This window comes from Syngnathus scovelli, chromosome 12, assembly GCF_024217435.2.
Source record: "Syngnathus scovelli strain Florida chromosome 12, RoL_Ssco_1.2, whole genome shotgun sequence".
NCBI lineage: Eukaryota > Metazoa > Chordata > Actinopteri > Syngnathiformes > Syngnathidae > Syngnathus > Syngnathus scovelli.
Window position 1 is genome coordinate 47,141 of NC_090858.1, and position 20,465 is coordinate 67,605.

General features: G+C 47.3%; 1 protein-coding gene across 4 annotated transcripts; it reads right to left on the minus strand.

Annotated features, from left to right (window-relative positions):
- Positions 1–351: 351 nt before the first annotated feature.
- Positions 352–20,308, minus strand: piezo1 (piezo type mechanosensitive ion channel component 1 (Er blood group)). Of its 4 annotated transcripts, XM_049736006.2 has the most exons (55): positions 20,111–20,308; positions 19,517–19,990; positions 18,591–18,686; positions 17,942–18,107; positions 17,729–17,870; positions 17,354–17,597; positions 17,018–17,231; positions 16,585–16,756; positions 16,130–16,243; positions 15,969–16,041; positions 15,656–15,750; positions 15,434–15,513; positions 15,182–15,362; positions 14,902–15,007; positions 14,414–14,595; positions 13,955–14,103; positions 13,722–13,880; positions 13,546–13,604; positions 13,277–13,443; positions 12,739–12,915; positions 12,345–12,470; positions 12,068–12,268; positions 11,603–11,807; positions 11,199–11,303; positions 10,945–11,101; positions 10,266–10,509; positions 9,959–10,055; positions 9,373–9,538; positions 8,964–9,053; positions 8,692–8,774; positions 8,547–8,606; positions 8,361–8,461; positions 7,915–8,059; positions 7,666–7,725; positions 7,114–7,286; positions 6,940–7,037; positions 6,651–6,824; positions 6,241–6,499; positions 5,744–5,932; positions 5,405–5,554; positions 5,143–5,317; positions 4,778–4,913; positions 4,462–4,609; positions 4,153–4,305; positions 3,763–3,824; positions 3,515–3,673; positions 3,281–3,428; positions 2,849–3,037; positions 2,536–2,628; positions 2,210–2,382; positions 1,859–1,981; positions 1,704–1,783; positions 1,412–1,601; positions 897–1,038; positions 352–811 (listed from the first exon to the last, which is right to left on the minus strand). In XM_049736006.2, exons 2-55 carry the CDS (start codon positions 19,578–19,580, stop codon positions 695–697), a joined length of 7,611 nt encoding a protein of 2,536 aa, XP_049591963.1. In that variant the 5' UTR covers positions 19,581–19,990; positions 20,111–20,308; the 3' UTR covers positions 352–694. The 4 variants fall into 4 exon arrangements, with proteins under 4 accessions (XP_049591963.1, XP_049591962.1, XP_049591961.1 ...); XM_049736005.2 differs by lacking the exons at positions 19,517–19,990; positions 20,111–20,308 and adding an exon at positions 19,054–19,414 and having other exon boundaries at positions 12,068–12,265; XM_049736004.2 differs by lacking the exons at positions 19,517–19,990; positions 20,111–20,308 and adding an exon at positions 19,054–19,413.
- Between the last annotated feature and the right edge of the window lie 157 nt (positions 20,309–20,465).

A 20,465-nucleotide genomic window follows, 5' to 3' on the forward strand; every position in this document is an offset into this window, starting at 1 on the left:
AGCGCTGGCTTCTGGCCACCGATTGGACCATGGAGGCAGGCCATTTCGAGACAGAGTCCTACAAACTGTGTGAGCAGGCCCGGTGGAGCAAGACAGGCTTTGGATTTTCCTTCCTTCCGCCGAGCAGTCGTCTTGCCGGACCTGGCCTTGTCCAAAACGAGTGTTTAGTCGCCTCAGGGTGGAGTTTTGGCATGTTGTCAGAGGTCAAGTTGCAGTTCAAGTGAAGGTCTGGACTGGAATGCTGGGCTTCTTTTTATACACAGCCATCAATTGGTGAGCACAGGATGGCGTGCAAAACCTTTGTCTTACCAAAAACGAACTATTCTGTGTTCATTAAATGATCCATATTCCTGCAGTCAAGCAGCACATTTATTTTTATACATTACACCTCATTCTGAAGAGTTTCAGCTGTCATATGAGTCATTTCTACAACCAATGGATGAATTTAAAGTCAGCCTTTGTTCCTACCACGTGGATAAGCGACAGAACTTCTGTCAGTTAGGGATTGTATATCAAAAGAACAAAGTGCCGACCTGTAACTCACTCAAAGGGCTCCTTAGCCGTTCACCGCTAATAAATAATTTGGGGGAAAAAAGGTAGTTTCGATATGGGCGACATTACACTGGGCACTTAGAAAAAAACGTTTTGTAAACATAGACCTGGATAAGAGAAACGCTTTGTATTCCTGCCCATTTCAGTCTCGGCCACGGACGTCCCTGGTCCATTTAATCATGGTTTCCGGTGACCGATAAAGGAAGATGAGTTTTGAATAAAGCTCCTCTTCCAGCTCCAGCTCTCCAGTTTCACGCACCTGAATTGTTTCCATAAAATGGATTAGCATAGAGGAGAATGAATGGCTTTTCTTTGCCAGTGTACTAGAAAGACCAGAGACTGACCAGGAATATGTCCACACAAAGCTTCAGTATACGGTCGACGCACGGAAGCTCCTCAAACATGATGGAGTGAGAGATCTCACTGAAGAAGCCTCGGACAAACTTTCCAATGACCAAGACCACGGAGACGTACAAACCCATGATTCTAGAAAGATGACATGGAAGCAGAACAAAATCAACGATCCGTATCAAACGAATGTTAATGGACACCTCAAGTGAGAGTGAGAGAGCGAGAGAGCGAGAGAGCAAGAGAGAGAGAGAGAGAGAGAGAGAGAGAGAGAGAGAGAGAGAGAGAGAGAGAGAGAGAGAGAGAGAGAGAGAGAGAGAGAGAGAGAGAGAGAGAGAGAGAGAGAGAGAGAGAGAGAGAGAGAGAGAGAGAGAGAGAGAGAGAGAGAGAGAGAGAGAGAGAGAGAGAGAGAGAGAGAGAGAGAGAGAAGGGGATCAAACAATGATGTATATTTTGCTCTCATCATCATCATCATCATCACCACCATCACCATCACCATCTAATTCCTCACCCATATCCAGCCAGGAAGCCAAGACTGGGCGGACTGACTTTGTCGTTGAATATGATCATGGACAGGAGGCCGCACGCGGAAGGGGCGCAGCCTCCGATGGCAATGTCCCACCATTCCTGTTTGCCACTGGAGTCGAGTGAATTGTCACTCTTCAGCGACAGGGTGACATTCTGGTAGCCTTCTTCATTTCCTAAAACAAACAACAAAAGCGTGTGGATGCAGTGTATGTCCCTGGAGGTGTGATTTGATTGAGCATATGGAGAGAACGCAAATATATTGCGCTTGTTGTGACCTTCGTATAGTTGACTGGCGGGTTTGGCCTCTGCTCCGTTGGGCGCCCGGATGTAATTTGGAAACATATTTGGAACGTGCCTGGAAAGAAGACAAGTTGCCAGTCAATTGACGTCGACGGACTCCCAAACGTTCTGGTCGTCTTTGCAAACTTACACCGGCTTGGTGCGATTGCCGAGAAGAAGAGAAGCCAGGTCGGCCCTTACGGGGTTCCCCGGTTCCAGGTCGATTGAATGTTTGTCAAACGTGTGCTCCACGGTCCCTCCTTTTCCCAGGTCCCTGTTTGAGATTTGCAAGCGGTTCGGGTTTAGGGTTGGCTGGCTGCAAATAAAGGTGAGGTGGCTTGCCATTCTCAGGGTCATTGAAGGAGAAGACCATTTGTAATTGTAACGTAAAGTCAATAGCCACAACAAAGATGTTGTTAGCATGATTCCCATCCTCTTTGTTTGAGAAAGCCAGATTGTCAAAATCAAATCTAGTGCTTTGTAAGAGGAAAAGCGTTTGGACCTTTGGAAATTCCACGCCAGACGCAACGTTAGGTCAGCGGGGCTTCCCAGCAGTTCTTTTATGACTTCCTGTCTGCTCGGGGGGCTGATTCTCCACACCGAGCCCGAACTGCCTTCAATGGTGGCCGTCACCACGTCCTCGTAGCCGTACAGAGAAATGAACTGCATAGCCACCTAGAAACCAAAATCAAAAGCGGCCGAGTCAGTCCTTTGTCTTTCTTCCTCCACTTCTGCCTCGCAAATGCTCCTTTTAGTTTCAAAAGAGTGCGCGCAACGACTCGGCATCAGTGGAGCACAGAGAGCAAAAGGACTCCGATCGTAACCCACCGCATTGTTCCCAAACTTCTTGGTGAGGTTTTCATATTCCACCTCTGTCAAGGGTTTGATGGACTGCTGCTGGACACTCATGGTGAAGAGAGGCTGCGCAAACAAAAAACAATGCGCCGTGGTAAACAAAACTCAAACACATCAGACGTGCCCAGAAAACAAAAGAAGATATTTGTAAATAAAACATACAAAGAGGGATGAAAGACCCGAATCAAATCAAACGGAATCAAAAGATGACATACGGTGGATGGAAACAGGGTACGTACGTCAAGATTGCAGCATGAACAAATTGCTAGCCACGGCGAGCGATTACCTCGTAGCCTCCGAGCTTGACGGTGACAGTCACGTCAATGGGGTGGTTGACGACACCCACCACGGATCTGACCAATGAAATGAAGAGCAGCGGAAACCAGATGATGCACACCAAGAAGATGATGATGAGTCCGCCCATTCCGTATTTCACCATCTTCTTTTTCTTTTGTCCTTTGGGCTGGGGATATTTCTGGACAACGTAGTGTATGTCACGACATTGCTCAAGCCGTGATGCTTTCTCTCAATCGTTAGAAAACAGAAGATCAATATGCCAATCAAGATTTGCTAGCGTTGGCATTTTCAAACCATTCCCTCCCATCAGCGGCCAGCTCATTTTGGAATCGGTCCCGAGGCCACCTCGCCTGCTCTCTTTCATGGCATTTTGAAGAGAGGAGGCATAGGAATATCCAGAAAGGCTCTCCAAGGTTCTTACCTTTTCAGTCTCACGGCTGCATTTGATGATGAAAATGTTGGCGTAAATGTCCTCCACGCACATCCAATCGGACAGGGACAGAGTGGTGTCCGTCCAAACCCAGTCCATTACCGCCCGCAACTCTACAAGGAAAGGAACCAGACGAAAACTGCACGCCAACACACATAGCGCACACTGTCAACTGTTTTCCACAAAACACTCGGACTTGAAAAAATGAGCTCCAATTGTTCATACCCTTGAAAGAGAAACAAGTTGAGATGGCTGTAGTTTTTAGTCAGGAAGTTGCCAAGAATACGAGTCGGGTAGCCGCAACGGATCTGGTACGCTGACAGGGCAAAGTAAATACACTTGACAAAGTACCACAGCTGGGCCACAAAGTTCCGATTGAATCTCCTAAAAATAGAAAAGGCGGTAAGGGCCGGCCGGCTGGCCACTGCCACATCCATTGGGAAAGTCACGGAATAACAAAGAGAAAAACGGACCCTTCAGTGACAGCAGGGAGGATAAAGAACATCCACAGGTGTATCCCCAAGACGAGAACAACCTTGGAGAAGAGACAACGGTCAATGGGCTGTACTTGGGGCGCGCTTTGAGACCTCACGCTGCCGGCATGGCATGGCATGGCATGGCATGGCATGGCATGGCATGGCATGGCATGGCATGGCATGGCATGGCATGGCATGGCATGGCATGGCATGGCATGGCATGGCATGGCAGGAGCAAGCGGGGCTGGCTGTCGACATACACATCCACTTTTAAAGAACATTCATCTGCCAATCGCATTCACGCCCATCTGGTAGAAATGTAATTGCCCGCCAGAGAATTGTGCAGAGTGTCTTGACTTGTTCAGAATCCAAGCAGGGCTTGCCAACCTGGAAAATGAGCTTCCCCAGGACGGCCTTCCGCAGGTACAAAGCTCTGTCGATGATCATGGTGGTGAACTGGATGAGGAGCATCACCAGAAAGGCTTCAGGAACTTGGTCCTCTGACAAGCTGGAGGCAATATCAGCTGCTGCGCTGTGTTTCTAACAGACAAAATGCAACAAAGGGATTAAGGGACTACATCTCTTGTCCTTACACACCGCTCGCTGGCTCGCTGGCTCGCTGGCTGCACTCCAAATCAAACGAGAATACTTCACATATTGAATGTCTCAATCTCAAGTTCTGAAAGCAACGCTCACCCCGAAAGCCCAAAATCCAAAGACAATGATGATGAAGTCGATGACATCGGTCAAGAACATGAGCGCGTAGACGTCAGCGCCGACACGATAGTCGGCTCGGAGAGTATCCAGGAAGAAAGCCCCGACGGGTCGGTAAAGTCCCCGAATCCTGTCCGGGGAAACGCAAAACTCGATTTTTGGCTGCATCCCAACAGTCTCATGTGTTCAGAGGAACAACAGCGTTATTTTGCCTTTGTTTCATCTACTTTCGCTCGCCAGCTAAATTCAAGCGTGATTGTATGAGAGGAAGAAAGAAAGAAGCGACCGGTCAACTGACCCGGAGAGGAAGGCTTGTTTGAGCTTGCGTCCGACAGCCCGTATCCGATTGCCGGCTGCTTCTTTCCTTTTGCCTTTCTTCTTTCTCGTCCTAAGCTCTTTGCCGGGGGGAGCTGCGCTTTCAGTGGCGGCCTTCGCTGGAAAGAGACCAACAGTGACTTTGGTTCTGTCCAAGTAGCCTAAGATCAACTCAAGTCCATCAAGTGAGAAACAAAAGTATATCGTAAGCGATTGGCATCCGTGAACTAACTATGCTATGACTCTGCATCAATCGACAATTGTTATGCACAAACCACAATTCATGCAGTCATTGAAAAGGAACACGTCAAGGGGTGTTTGTGCCGAGTTGACTAGTGCGCCGCTGACCTCGAAGCTCTCTGGGTTTCTTGCGTAAGTGGAGCCCGCTCTTTTTCCGCGTCATTTCCTCAAAGACCTCTTTGTTGCTCCCGCTCATTTGTTCCTTTTTCACGCTTGTGGCATGATTCCACCCGCACACGTGTTCCTGTGTGTCCAGGGATGCTGCTGAGTCAGCTGGAAAGAGCTGACGGACAGAAAACGAGTCAATCAAATGGTCAATGCTCGTCAGAGTTTGAGTTGCTCCTACTACATACTATTTACACACGCATACCTTTCCACGTTGTTCCAGGTTGAGCTTTTCTGTGCTCGACGCCGAGTTTAGCGTGTCATCTTTGTCTTTGCCTTTTCCTTCCTTGCCATGACCTGATGAGTTACTACTTTCTTCCACCAAGGGGTCTTTGTGGTCCCACAAGCCATACCGCTGCGTACACATACATAGTACGTGTATACGCATCGTAACGTAACACGTGGTAACGCAGCGCAAACGCACGAAGGATGTGGCGGCATCGTGCGCACGCTTGAAAATACACGCGCTGAGCTCACTGCATCGGTTCAGCCGCGAAAGACTACGCATTGACCTCCTGTGGGAGAAATCCAATCAACAACTCACCATGAGCAAAGATCTATGGAAGAAGAGAGCCAGCAGCTGGAGGAGGTCGTATCTTATGTAAGTGTCCGTTTTCTCCACGCCGAGGATGCGCGGTAGAAAGAAAGGCTTGTCTTCGTTTAAAGTCATCTCGTAATCACTGTTCCAGGGAAAAAATCCAAACTGAAAAAGGTATTTGATCACCACCATCACCTGGAGGGCGACAACATAGAAAAGAGCCATTCGTTGGCAGTCGGCCTCAATTGGTGACTTTCCTGGTCGGTGCACCCCTTCCCTTCATTTTGGGCCTTTATCCCTCCAAATAAAAGCCCTCTTCACTTTCTTATGAAACGGTCCAATTCTTCTGCGCCACTTGCCGGCTAAAGTGCACACTACCGTAGCGGTACTAAGTGGTGGATTCCAAACAACAAGCGCACGTCCTATGTAGTATATTGAAATATCGATGAAGACCCAAGCTGACTGAGGATTTTTGATCCAGATTGGAGTCAAGCGGGACCTACCTCTGTGTAGATAATGGCTGTCATCCAAAATGTTTTGCTGGGTTTGGGCACAGTCAGCATAGCCCACAGAAAGACGCTTATGGGCAATACCAGCGATATCACAGAGGCGCTGACCACGTGATTCAAGATGATGATCAAATAACAAACCAGCTCCGAGTTGGCCGCCAACACATTGTGTGTGGCAAACAAGAGCTTCAGTGTGCGGTTTTGCCTGTTGTAGAACACCGTGCTTTCTTCCAGCTCTTGGATCAAGAAGTCCCTAAGGAGGCAAAAGAGAACGTCACAAACAATCCCCTTTCATCTGTAAATGTCTGTCGGCCGTCCGTGTACTCAAGGAGGAGGCAAAAGAGCATGTCACAAACACACACCTTTCATCTTTGTAAATCTTGTCCTGTCTGTCGGCTGCGTACCTGTCTCCGAGCACTTCGCTGGCTGTTCTGGAGTGTCTGCGCTGTTGTACGAATGGGCTCTCTGCTGTCAGGTGGCTTACAACCGGGAGTTCTGGACTCGAGAGCTTTGCCGTGCTGTCGAGTCTGGGTCTGGGAGGAGACGAGTCCTCCGCAATCGGTGTCTCCTCCAAAAGGCTACCAACATCAAGCACACATCACATTGGTTTGCTCGGATCCACTGTTAACTTTCAGGGGAAATTGATCAGAATTGCAAGAATTTCTTTTTTTTTTCTTTTTTCTTGGCACTAACCTGTATTGATTGCTCTCAGTCGGTGTCCCGTAGTATAGCGTTGGGCTCTCGGCGCCTCGAGAATGGTCACCCGTGGAGCCTGCTGCTGTGCGAGGAGGCTGCCAACACAAGCGTTTCAGTCCGGGACATCTTATTACGGTACATCTATGCTATGAGATGCTATGTTGTGTTTACTTGTTCTATCTTGTGTATGAAGAAGTAGCGTTCGTTGCACAGAACGGCCGATGTTTCCCTATACTGCTTAGTCAGCAGGTTGAGCCACTGGGTCAATCCATCCATGATCGCCAGTACTATGGCCCATAAGAAACGTACGATATCCAAGATCCTCTGAACAATCTCTCCGCGACCTGTGGAAGACAATTCCATAGCCAAAATGACAACGTTTCCATTTTCAAAACACCACTTCTCGTGTTCAGGGTGCAAGGGGGTGCTGGAGCCTATCCCAGCTCAGCTGAGATCGGTCCAAAGGCAGACTGTACCACTCGGGTTGTCACCTCGGGGCTCTTTTTTTTCTTTTCTTTTCTTTTCTTTTTTTTGAAATACATGTCACATTGCCTACGAGAGCAGTGAAAAATGACAGAATTCCCTGCAGGAACATTCGTCAGCATCCCCGCCAACTACTCAGTCCTGGCAGCAGCAGCAGCAGCAGCAGCAGCAGCAGCAGCAGCAGCAGCAACAGCAACAACAACAACAATCAGGAGGCTCGCCAGGAAAACATGAACTTACCAGACTCCTCCGCCGGCTCCTTTATTTGGGGATCTTCAAACACGTCATTGTCCTCGGAGCCTACAGAAAGGGACACGGTTGTCATTGGTTCGTGATGTCACCGTGTTTGTTCATTTGCTTTGTCTTCTTGTAGCCAGACGCCTCCGGATTGGCTGCGGCCTCGCCGACCGACCCTTGCGAGGCCTTCGGCCGGCCAGACAGACAGTATTCAACATTGCGGCCCTCTCCATCCCGCAAATGCGCCTGTACCTGTCACGGAGCAAGATTCCTCTGGCCAAGTGTGCGGTGTGGCACTCCCGTCCTGGACCGGTTCACGTCTTCTCTGCGACCTTCGCTTTCGCTGATGTTCTTTGAGAGCTCTTTTCACATTGTTCACCCACGCCTGATAAGCCAACTGGGAAAGCAAATCAACGAAGCATTGCGACACGTGGCCACAACAATATTACTTACAAGAGCAGTGTCCATTTTGCTGACTATCTGAAGTTATTCAAGAGTTTTTTATTCGCCATGTTTGAGCGTGCCAAACAAGGAATTTGACGTGGGTAAATCGCAGCCTCTGTTCAACATTTAGGTGACTCACAACAACACTCGGGACATGTGAAAAAAGGAAGATATTCTCAAACATCCCCTGATCTTAAACTCCTGAAAAACGCTGCCAGGACCCGAGGGCTTTTGCGATTATTTCTATGCCTGACCTGATAGGCGGTCTGTTTCGGAGGCTTCGGCTCCTCTGACAGCACTTCACATTCCCCCTCGCTGTCCGATTCAAAAAGGTAGTACCACCCTGAATGCAGCACTGTGGGAAAGGAATGACATACGACTTTTGTCTTCTTAACGACCTAGTAAGTGCAAATAGGACAACCGAATGGCGGTTCTCAGACCTGTTGCGTGGTCGAGCCACGATTGAGACCAGCTTCCGTTCTTTCTCTCCGTCTTCGTTTCTTAGAAAGACGCATAAGCACCCACAGATATTCACACGCACGTAGTATATCACCACCAAAGTGGTTTAGTCTGTAAGTTTCCTACCAGCACTCGGACTCTGGTTGTCTTCTTCACTAACTTTACGTCCATCTCTGTACCTCTGCTGTTTCGAGCGAATTCTTTGCATTCTGGCAGATAACAAAAAGAAAAGAGAGTAGAAGATTTTTGGGGGTTTTCCCATCGATCCCCAAAAGACATGCAAGCTGTGGTACAGAACGTACACCAATTCTCAAGGGTGAGCAAACGATTCGGACGTACGTAAATGAAGTACTACGCATCTATGTTGCGTTGCCAAACCCTGATCTCGGAACACTTACGATCTCTTGAGCTGCGATAAGGATTTCATCTCGGCCTGTTGGTGTGATTTGATGTTCTTCATGATAGTGGCTTTGAAGAGCTCAAAGCCCCTGCCGTTCAGAGAAGAAAACACGAGCAAGACGTCATTGCCATTAAGAATGGAACGGTGAAACCAGTTGACGACAACAAATGATGTAAACGTTCACACAGAGCTGACAACGGTAATAAAAGCAGCGGTGCCAGCCAGCCATTTTCATCAAACAAATGAGCTCTTGTCACATTGCCCTTTTGGCATATGTAGTAGGTGTGTAGACACAAACTTAACAAGCATGCAAAAAGAGGGCAAAAATCATTTCACATGATCTTCTTGTCCCAAAAGAGCAAAGGCCAATCAGCATTGATTCTGTTGTGTATCTTGGGAGCGCTTACCTTGAGGCTTGCTTGCCAAATGCCTCCAGTTCCGCTACAACGTGGAAGAAATAGAAACTGAGGAAGACCCGTCTCTGCAGCAGCAGGAAGAGAAAACAAATGCTGTCCCAGATGATTCCAGCTTCCTCGATAGGGAGGCTGCACTTCTTATCGCTAACTACGTTTGCTGTCAAGACAAAGAACAACACAGTATTCACCTACATGTACACCATGGATTGACGTATGCATTATTATCCTGGAGGCGAGGCTCCAAGGCGAGCACCTGCATCCCAGACATCAATTTAGCCTTGTCTGTTGTTATTTGTATTTGCAGTTTGACGGAGAGAGAGATTTTTCATTTGATATCTTTCTCGTTTTTCCCAGATCGTTTTTGGCAAACATGAAAATACGGTATAAAAATACTTAATAATTGTAAATCGAAATCAATATAGAGTAGTATGTTGACATCCACCAATATCAAATAGGTCTACGACTACGGCAATTGTCGGTCACATGGCTCAGTCTTACGCATGACCATGCAATGTAAATGATTGGTCATAATGCAATAATACTTGTCACTCATGAACACAATAACGACGACACTTACGATCGTAGTATCCCTGGACTGTGCAGACTAAACTGAAGAGCTGGATCATCCAACAAAAGCCTTTTTGCATCTCAATAACAAACACGCATGCCAGAATCTGAAACAAAGACATCCATCAATCCAAATCAAATACAAATAAAATAAAATCTGCATTCAATCAAAGCGAAGAAGCAATGTCGTAAAGTGATAGAGGGGCAAGCGGTTTGGTATGCAGCCCGTGAGCGACTCTGAACGCTGTTACATGCTAGCAAAAAAAAAGTCGCACCGCAGTCACACTCTCCACCACAAAAGCCGATTCCGTACTTACTGATAAAATATTTTTGGATATGATGACTGTCACATTATAGATGATGAGACAGTCCCACATGGCAAGGCGCGTCCTGGAGGCTTGGACTAAGAGTTGGGTCCCAAAGAGCAAAAAAAAAAAACAAGCGAGAAGGTATCCCAATCCAAACACAGAGACCCGAGTCGCTCCGGTCATGAAAACCACTGACAATACAAACCAGAATAAGTGGCGGAAAACCAAAACCTTAGCCATGTCCAGGTAACTCCTGAAAACAGGGGAGGGGGAGAGGGAGAGGGAGAGGGAGAGAGGGAGAGAGGGAGAGAGGGAGGGAGAGAGGGAGAGAGGGAGGGAGAGAGAGAGGGAGAGAGAGAGGGAGAGAGAGAGAGCGTTACTCATACAGCAAAAGTAGCCAGGACGAAAAGCGCAAACAGTCAAAATGGCAGTCAGTTTTTGGCGGCAAGGTATTCCTATGATAGACAATTGTTCTTCGAGCAAGATTTTGTCACAAGCCATGGTAGAAAAGCACAACTACAACGGCTTGAGTTGGACAGCCCCAAACAAATCGTTTCGACTCCTGACTGCAGAGCACAAGAAATATTGCGGACTGGGGCTTTGTCCTAGGCCTGAAATGTGACGTCACGTTGAAACATAGCCATCTAAACCAGAAGAAAGCAGCTCTCCTTAGAACAATCCCATTTACCTGCAGTTGACAAAGTTAGGCGCAGGATTAAGCTGTCCACCTTTCATTGGTTCAGGGTCGTCTGTATTGTCTCCAGCCAGACGCACCCACTCCTCACACTGCTCGCATTTAAATACTTTCCACTGCTGGGATGCGCAAATCAGAAGCATAAAATCCACTGTGGAAGAGACGGAAGCCATTAGGATAACGAAGGAGAGCGAGAGAGAGGAAAAAGCAAAAATCACAGATACAAAATCCAGTCAATGTCAAGCAACCTATGAGGTTTTTAGAGTTGGGCGCAGTGTAGAAGTCTGGCAGATAAAGCCATTTGATAAGAGCAGAGTTCATCAGAAGCGGGGTGTTCCACCTCCATGGGTAATCTACAAGGAAAACAAAGAGACAAAATGCAGATTTGCAGATGATGAGGATGAAAGAAAATAAAACAAAACAGTGGTTGGATGGTATGGAGGGGAGGGAGGGAGGGAGGGAGGGAGGGAGGGAGGGAGGGAGCCATAGGAAGGGAGGGAGGGAGGGAGGTATAGGGAGGGTGGGGTACGTGGCCCTATGCCTCATTAAAAGTGGCCGTTTTTCAAGGCATGTTGATTTGGATGTCACTTGTAGTAGTATTTTTGAGGAAAATATATTCAAAAGTAGTAATATGATCCTGATCAAGTCTCACCTTTACACAGAGCCGGTGGTATACCCACACATAGAACATATTGATAAATGGTGAAGATGGCCAGAAAGACACAATATTTGGGCCATATCCTCGCAATGGCCGCCCGACGTCGTCTCACCAAGATGGCCACCAACCAACAACCGTGGATTATAACCAAGAGGTTCATCCGTTGGCCGATCACGTTCACAGTCATCAGGAAGCAGATCTTTAGACAAAAACATAATTGACTTGTTTTGGGGGGGGGGGGGGGGGGTTTGTCCCTGGGATAGACGATCTTTCGACAAAAACATAGTTGACTTGTTTTGAGGGCTTTTTGTCCCTGGGATAGACGATCTTTAGAGAAAAACATAGTGGACTTGTTTTTATCCGGGATAGACGATAAGAAAATGTGGCTCGTAATTCAACTGGCTTAATAAATGAGAGCAAAATCCACATTTGACTAAATGAGGCACACAGTGCTTTCACCTCTAATCCAAACTTGTAGAAGGCGTAGTTGAGCAGGTACTTGAAGCAGGCTAGAAGGCCTTGGTCTAAAGTAGCCCTCGTGGCGTCTGGGAACAGAGCAGGTACTTTGGAGGGGGCTCGTCGCAGCTGACGATAGTAGTGGGCCTGGTGGCGATACACTGTGGCCTCAAACACCAGCAACAGCAGCACGGCTAAATGCTTCTGGAGAAACACGTCAAAGGGTCATTAACCAGACCTGTCTGCTGCAACTACGCACATACTGCATGTATATAGGTACCTTGCTATAGGCCAGTACACTCGCTTCCTTCCTGATGCCAAACCAGTCGGCCGGGTCCACCGGTGCCTTGTACAAGGACGAATTCAGGATTTCCCTTTGTAAAAGGTTGGTCTCGTTCACAAGCGGCTAATGGCAAAAGAGAAAGAAAGACAAATGGAATAAGTGAACGGACGCAAAGATAGAAGAAATAGAAGTGGCTGTTTGTTGTAGGCAGATCATCGTGACTGGGAAGTACGTAGCTCGCAAGCTGAAAAGGGCCTCGGGGTGCGCTGGAGCCCAAGACAGACCACACCCCGAAGCGCTCACAGAGCCCCAGAGCAAGAAGCAATCATCACAGCCACCTATCGACAGCGAGCCAGTGATTGCGGAGTCTGGCCGTTTGTGCAACTCTTACCAGGCTGCAGTTGTTGGAGTACTGGGTCGGGCTGACGACGCTAAGCTGGTACAACATTTTACACATGATGATGACGCACACCCAGACGGTGGACAGGCTGGAAGCCATGGGTCGGAAGCCACTGAATGGCATGGCCAAAGACCACAGCGTCACCAGGACCAGGTTAAACACAGATGGCTACAAAAAGCACAAAAAAGATTGGATTCCTCAAATGCACATTGTGGCTGGCTCGCGTGAAGCTTCAATTCACTACACTGCCCTGCTCTGCTCTGCTCTGCTCTGCTCTGCTCTGCTCTTAGATGAGGTGCTTGCTGGAGCCTATCCCGGCTGACATCTACACCCTGAACTGCCGTGTCATATTCTTCGGGAGAAAATGATTTCCACAGTTATTTCAATCAGAAGCACCTCCCAGCATACGGTTACAAGTGGAGTCAAAGGAGCTAGTACGTACTATATTGTCTTGTTGTTGGCTGAAGATCATTGCCAATCTTGCGTGGAGAACAAATCACGTGACTTTAGCTTTGATGTATCTATTTACCTCTTCAAGTGCAACCCACACAGTGTAGAGTGCCACCATCTTAGTGATGTGAAGGTCCAGAAGAGTCCAGAGAAAGACCTGAGCTTTGTTGAGAATGTCCGAGAACTTGTCCAACAGGACCAGTAGCCTGTCAACCACCAGAGTCCATTTACTGGGCATGAAGTCCACTGAAAAGAAAAGGAAACAGGTCGCCATGACATTCGTCAAACTTTTGGGAAATTCACTCTTGTGTCGTAGGTGAAGTAGAGGAAGTGCTTTACAGTACGTACCTTTATCGTCCGATTCGTCGACAGTAGCGGCTAACGGGGTCTGCTCGCAGCTGCTTTTCCTGGCGGGAGGGAGCGAGGGAGGGAGGGAGGGAGGCAGAAAACAATTCCAAGGACAAAAAGTAGCAAAAGTCACACGGGCCCAATACCCAAAGTCAAAAATGTACCAGCGGACTTACCGGTGAATCGGTGTCACGTGTTCGGGGTCAGTAATTCTCATGAAGGGCTTGTGGAAATAGTGCAACTGCAGAATACAGGCCAGCAAGAAGAATCCGGGGATCATAATACTGGTGAAGAGCTCGGAGAGGGCAAAGGTCTCCAGACCGACGGCTGTGAGCCTTCGGAGACAAAGGCGGACTCGATTGGATGGACCACTTGGGGAAAAATAACAAGACGCTACAGAAGATCATACTGTTGTTCGGTGAGTCCGGTCAAATTCTTCCAATAACCAGGGAAGTCTTCAAACTGGAACGTGTAGATAGAGATCAATACCAACATGGTGTAGGCCACGACCAGCCACCAGAAGAGCTTCAATAGACGCCTCCAGACAGAGTAGTAGAGCTTAGAAATGGAGAGACCATTTTCATTAAGATCATTTGGGAGGAGGGGGGAGCACAGAGGTGGCAAGAACAAGAAAGAAAGATATTTTGTGGATTTTACAAAGGAGACTTTGGTGATTTGATGAAATACGGCAAACCGTGATTAGACCGGAATCAAACCCGCAAGCGATGACATAAGGTTATTTTCCAAACAAGCACTCTTGTCATTATGCTAATGTTGGTCAATAGGACCCTGAATATTATTGAAGCTAATACGTATCACAAGCAAGTCATTTCATAGTGCTAGTAGGAGCTTGTTTGTCTATTCTCACCTGATATATACAGAGGCAGAGGAGGAAAAGCAGCATGTAGACCAGCTTGTAGCCAACAAGTTTTCCCACAAAAGAGACCATGAGGAACATCCCAGCACACACATAGATCCAATACTTGGCATAGAAACTTAGTACCAAGCCTCCCAGGACCTTTGGCAGGGATTGGTTTGTGGACTCCATCCCTTGACAGGTAAAAGAGACATCTTTGGTGTCACGCAAAGGACCTTTTTTGGCCCGCACGCAGCATGAAATACAAAGTTGGAATCATTTGTACAAATGAACAGTTCTTCTGATGTAGTATGTACTAGATATTTGCCATGTCCGTTATCACAGTCAGAATATTTTGGAACCAGTACCCAAAACAACTGCGATAAGGTGTTCCCACCCCCGCGTATACCATGACACAGTGTGCGCAACGATGATGGCATTTTCTCATTTTGTCTTTTTGAACGTTGACGTGTATTAAAATTGAAGTTTAAAAACACAACCTGTTGAAGTGACTTCTTCTAGTGGTGTGGCTGTTTTCCTACTCTTGCAGAATTTTTCCTTCACCGACTGACGTACTAAAAGCCAGAACGTTGACGTGAACAGGAGCTGAAGGGAAAAATACGTATCGCGGGTTGCAATAAAACTTTGTTGTTGTTTTTTTTAAAACAGAATGACACAAAAGTCAAATGTGTGGAAATGTATGCACCTTCGAGTGGATATACAGGCAAAGAGCACGTCTCTTTTTTTGTCGTTCAAGAAAGCAAAAAATGTTGGTCATACCATAGCTCCCAGTCTGAGACAGGGGTACTGGGCTTTATCCAACCCTAGCTGCCTGAGACTCATGCTTCCCACGGTGGTCGGCAGTTCCGGCGCAAGCTCCATGGCCCAAACGTATTGCAGACAACACAGTGCCAGCGCGTAGAGCATGATGAACGGAGAGCAAAGCACGGCTGCACGTCGTCTACAAACACAAGACGAGCGCAGAGAATTGAGGTACATGCGCAAGGTACGTGTATATGCCTGCTTTTCAACCTAGCACGCAGAATCCAGATGAGACAAGCCCACAGGAGCAGCACAAATGTCAGCCAGCTGTGGTACGTGATGCTCCAGACCTGGAAAAGCAACAGATGACATGTTGTAACAACTGCTCAGTTCATTCGACAGCCACGTGTTGACATTTGATGATCCTGATGGCTTTTTGTCATGGACTATGTACGTACGAATTCTCGTTCATTGCTTCGCATCAATAATTACCATCATCGCTATCAGAGCGCAAACGTAACTCTGTTGCATGATTGTCTTGGCCAGCATCGAAAGGGGGCTTTCGGACAGCTGGCCGACAGCAAAACCTGTTGGAAAAAAAAAAACACCCGACACTTAGCGCAAAATCTGAAAGATACAATCCTTTCCTTCATAAGCAGCTCACACCGCGCTAACCAGGAGCCCCCGGGGACGGGCCGCTCAAGACTAATGGCACGTTCCGACTTCACGTTAGCTCGCCACGGGATTTCCTTCATGTGTGATTCCCAGCGCAAAACATACTGGCTATCATGAGAAGAAAACATACCATTTTGTGCTGGACCTTCCTCTGCCACACTTCCCCCTTGACTCTGCTCTGTTCCCACACACAAGAGCATGCGCTGAGAAATGGGGGGGGGGGGGGGGAGGGGGGGGGAGAAAAAGTATGATATAGAATGATAGATTTCAAATCATCAGTCCTGACTCTACCTGTGCGTCATCTTCACAGTCGTCATCCCCCCTCTTTTGATTCCACGCGCTCAACTCCAGCGTCTCGTCCTTTGGCTCATTTGCATTTTTCACCTGCTCTTGCCCGTCTTCCTCCTAAGGAAAGAAGTAAAAACATGATTCCGGCGCTTCGGTTCTTAAGTCCAAAATTGGTTTTCTACCGCTCCCTGTATGTGCTCCCATAAAGACAAGCAAGCATTCATATCAAAATCACAGCTCAACATTGACTTGATCACGTTTGACTGTGGTTCGTGACTTTCCAATTTCACTGGTGTGGAAAAGCGTTGTCTGGCAAGAGCAGCACCCAAAGGCTCTCACCCAAGAATCCAGAAGTGTTCAATGTTGAACGACAACTATAGATTTGCAAACTCGCAGTCCAATGACTCATTTGGAATGGCAGTTAGGAAAGAAAAAGCAAGTTAACTGTTGACAGAGACCTGGTTCAGTGATCCATGGCCTCCTGTCTTCAGAACCATTGCTGAGATGACGTAGAGAAGGAACAGTATTCCCGGGTTAACATACACCGGCCAGTCATATTCCGTGTTGAGACTGAAGTCGTACGGTGTCGAGCAGTTTCCAGGTTTGATAATGTCCTTCAGACCAAAGAGCCTTAGGAGAAACAACCCAAAACAGAAAAGACGACGTCACCATCCGACCCATCTGAGTAAATTGCCTTGCCTGCCTGCCTTGTTTGAGCATTTGCTTATTTTGGCAGGCAGGGAGGCAGGCAGGCAGGCAGGCAGGCAGGCAGGCAGGCAGACATGCGAACCACTGAATCCGTCTTATGCACTTAAACGCATAATGTCCCCAAAGATACACTTGACTGCAGTTACCTTCTTGAAAATGATGACTGTACGGCTGTAATCTTACCTTGCCCAAAGACTGCGTGGTGGAAAGAGAACCTGGGCCAGAAGACACTGGTATAGGTAGAGACAAAGAATGTGGCCAGCGGTGAAGAAGCCCACCATCACATAGAGCGTGTTGAAAGCCAGGGGACTCATTGGAAGGTGACATGCCCACCACGTGCAGACAGCCAGGAAAAGCAGGAAGTAAACGGCTGAGAAAGCCGAAGGCATTGCGATTCCTAGAGAGAAACAAAGGCAAAAGCGCACATGCTAGAAAAACATTTGATTGATTTGTCCACTCACATGGTTCCCATACAACAGCCAACTCGCTGGCTAAAAGAAATTTGAACGCAGGTCCCACCGGCCAAAGCAAGTAGGCTGACGGCAAAGATTCTCCAAAGGTCCAGCAGTACTTTATGGACCACGGCCTTCAGACGCTCAGCCAGCTGCTTGGCCAAGGTTGCCGTCGAAAGATCCCGAGCGGCGTCGCAAGGAAATGATCCTTCGTCATCCTCGTCCTCTGATTCTTGCTCACTTTCAGCCTCGTCGTTTGTTTCTTCTTCTTCTTCTTCTTCTTCTTCTTCCTCTTCCTCTTCTTCTTGCATCTGTGTGAGGGACAGGACAGTACTTAAGGCTCATCGTGAAGCCCAAACTAAATTTGATCCCATCCAATGCCTACTATGCACTGGCATTACCAAATCCCCCCAAATGATCATTTCACACGATAACAACTTACAGTGGTAATATTTGCTGCAGCCAGTATGTCTCGGGTCATGACTAATCTTCTACAAAGGATGATGGTTAACAAAGAAATAGCACACAGCACCAGGTCGGGACACAGTAGGCGCAACACAGTCCAAGGATCCTCCAGTGGAAGCCTGAGGAGAACACATTTCATATTGGAGCCTCGGGATCCCCCGGGATGAGCTGGACCGACCAAGCGGCATACCTGGACAGTCCGATATGTCTGCTTATGGTAGCCATGTGCGAACAGTTGTCACCAATAGCAATGTTGAGAGGAGGATAGGTGTATAGGACGGTCTGGAAGCAGACATGAGCGAGTAGAAACAGCAGACTGGTACAAAATATGGCTCTGATGAAATGGCCGGTATGTCCTTAAAGACAAAACACAAACAACATGGACATGTTAAAAGGAAGAATGAGGATGCTATCAGGGTCCTAAATAAGCCTTCCTGGCAGGGCACCATGAGTAATGCTGTGGTTGTCCTGCCAGCACCAGCACCAGCACCAGCACCAGCACCAGCCCCAGCCCTGCATGTTTGACACAAGAGGACTGCTGGTGGGTGCATAGGCACAAACACCAGTCAAGAAGGGTGAAGGGATGCTACCTTCCCCTCCCCTCCCATCCCATCCCATAGGGTGAACCCCAATGTACAGGGGCCAAACCATTATATGAGCGTATATGACGAATGCATCTACCAGTGACCGCTTTTGTATGTAACCGTTGATAGACGACAACAATAATGTTCCATTAGTTTGATGCAAGTTGAAGAGAAAACGAATGGTGTGGAGGGAGCCATGCCCGTTTTGTCATACGATAAGTGGCTTTTCTCAGTCACACGGGCGGGCGCGCTTACCTCTGATGGTGTGTTTGTTGGGACACAGAAACCAGGGCAGCAACAACAGGTAAACAAAGTAGACCAGGGAGAGTACATTGTAGCGAAGAAGACAAGCTGCAGAAACACAATTGAGCAACAGCATATTTGCAACTGATACAGCACAAGGAGAATGGAAATGTATTTACAGGTATTTACGGACCGGTTTGGCCTGTGAATAATGAGAACATTCTTCGAAAATTTCGGTGCACACACTGTTCTTAAAAAAAACGTCTGAACGTGTGAAATAAATTGCGTTTTTTGACAGGGAGGGAGGGAGGGAGGTAAGGGGGGGGGGGGGGGGGGATTCGGAAATAGTCTCGCCCAGGGAGTAATTCAGTGTAGAACCGCCACTGAGAGGGGGGAGTGCTCGCAAATACACTGCGCAGTCTGTTATTAACAATCAGAAATCTTACAAACTACAATTAAATGAATGATACTGAACCTTGCGTTGCTAAATATCTTGAAAGCCAGGTGTAGGGCACACATATGGTTTCTGTCAATCCCAAGGTAAAAATACCTGACATTTCATTTCATATTCCACGTCAAATGAAGTGGTTTCTCACACGTCTACCAAAATGGAAACTTTTTCAAAACTACGGATTATGTATGACACATCACAACTTGCACTTATCTGCCCATAACCAAGTTGATCGATGTGTTGTTAAGATGTGCCCTACGTGTTTTCCAAAGATAGGGAAGGTTGGAGGTCGTTGAAAAGAACACAACTCTTAAACAAACGTTACGCCCTCAAACATAACGTTGATGTCACATTCAACGTGTTCCTGTAGAAAAGGCACATGACATGACGACAGTTTGGCTTACGGAGCTTGGAAAGTACTGCACGAGAACAATGCCACACTTGTTGTCTTGACTGTTTTCATCCATTCAAAAGTTCGGCTGCTTACCTGTTAACAAAACGACCGGCAGAAAAAAGCAGTAAATAAGCCAAACAGTCACTTGAAGATCCATGTCCCAGCAGGTCAATATGAACCCTGATGCCTGCGAAGTTTCGATCAAACGGTCACATATTTCAAGACCAATGATTGTAAATTTGCCAAGTTATTCAAGAAGCAGGAAACAGTCCCGGTAACGTTGCTCGTGTACTTTGGAAGGCCACGAGTTCGAAATGCGTCCTTAATTGTCATATCGCCGCCCCTCGGTGCCGATTCGAAGCAGAGGGAGGCGACTCATTCCGCTGGTTCTGCCGGCAAGGAAAAGGTTGACTTGCGTGTCTTCCGCTGGAAGTGAGCCCAGCCGAAGTCATGTGGATGGAAAAAGTGATTCATGGGCCTCTGAAGGACGTTCATATTGGAATACTTCATAGTTGCTGCCTGGTGGTGGTTGGTCACCTCGCCTCTGAAAATGGTTGTCCTCGAAGTCTGCAGTGAGCGCAGACAAGTGGAGCATATAAAACTATTTATCCTTACTGTAACTTAGTTTTCATTTGAATAAATAGTTCGTTGGAATGACAACAATTTTCAACTCCAAGCAGTATTCACCTGTGACAGTCTCTACAGACGGTGAGCTTACTATATGTTGAACGGATGCCCCACCTGTTGCAAATCATTTCCAGTTTGCAAGTTACTAGCACCCTCTAGCTCAGGCGTGTCCAATTCATTTTGGTCCGCTACAGCAGAATGCGTGTGCGCAGACACGATATATATCATCACAATACGTTTTTTAAATGCTAGTTACTCATTTTTGTGCATTTTTTTAAGTTATTATTGATGCAGTTTCAAATGTGCAGGTTTCTAGGTCAGCTATAGTCTTTTGTTTTTGTAACTTATGTGTTACAAAAAAAAAATATATATATATATACATATATATATATTTTTTTTTTGACCTAGTGTTCTT

Coding starts and splice junctions, on each gene's coding strand:
- piezo1 (XM_049736004.2), bottom strand. CDS start 19,135: ATGTCAGGTATTTTTACCTTGGGATTGACAGAAACCATATGTGTGCCC. Junction 10,056..10,265: donor TATCCAAAAATATTTTATCA/GTAAGTACGGAA, acceptor TCTTTGTTTCAG/ATTCTGGCATGCGTGTTTGT. Junction 7,038..7,113: donor TCATACACAAGATAGAACAA/GTAAACACAACA, acceptor TTGTGTTGGCAG/CCTCCTCGCACAGCAGCAGG.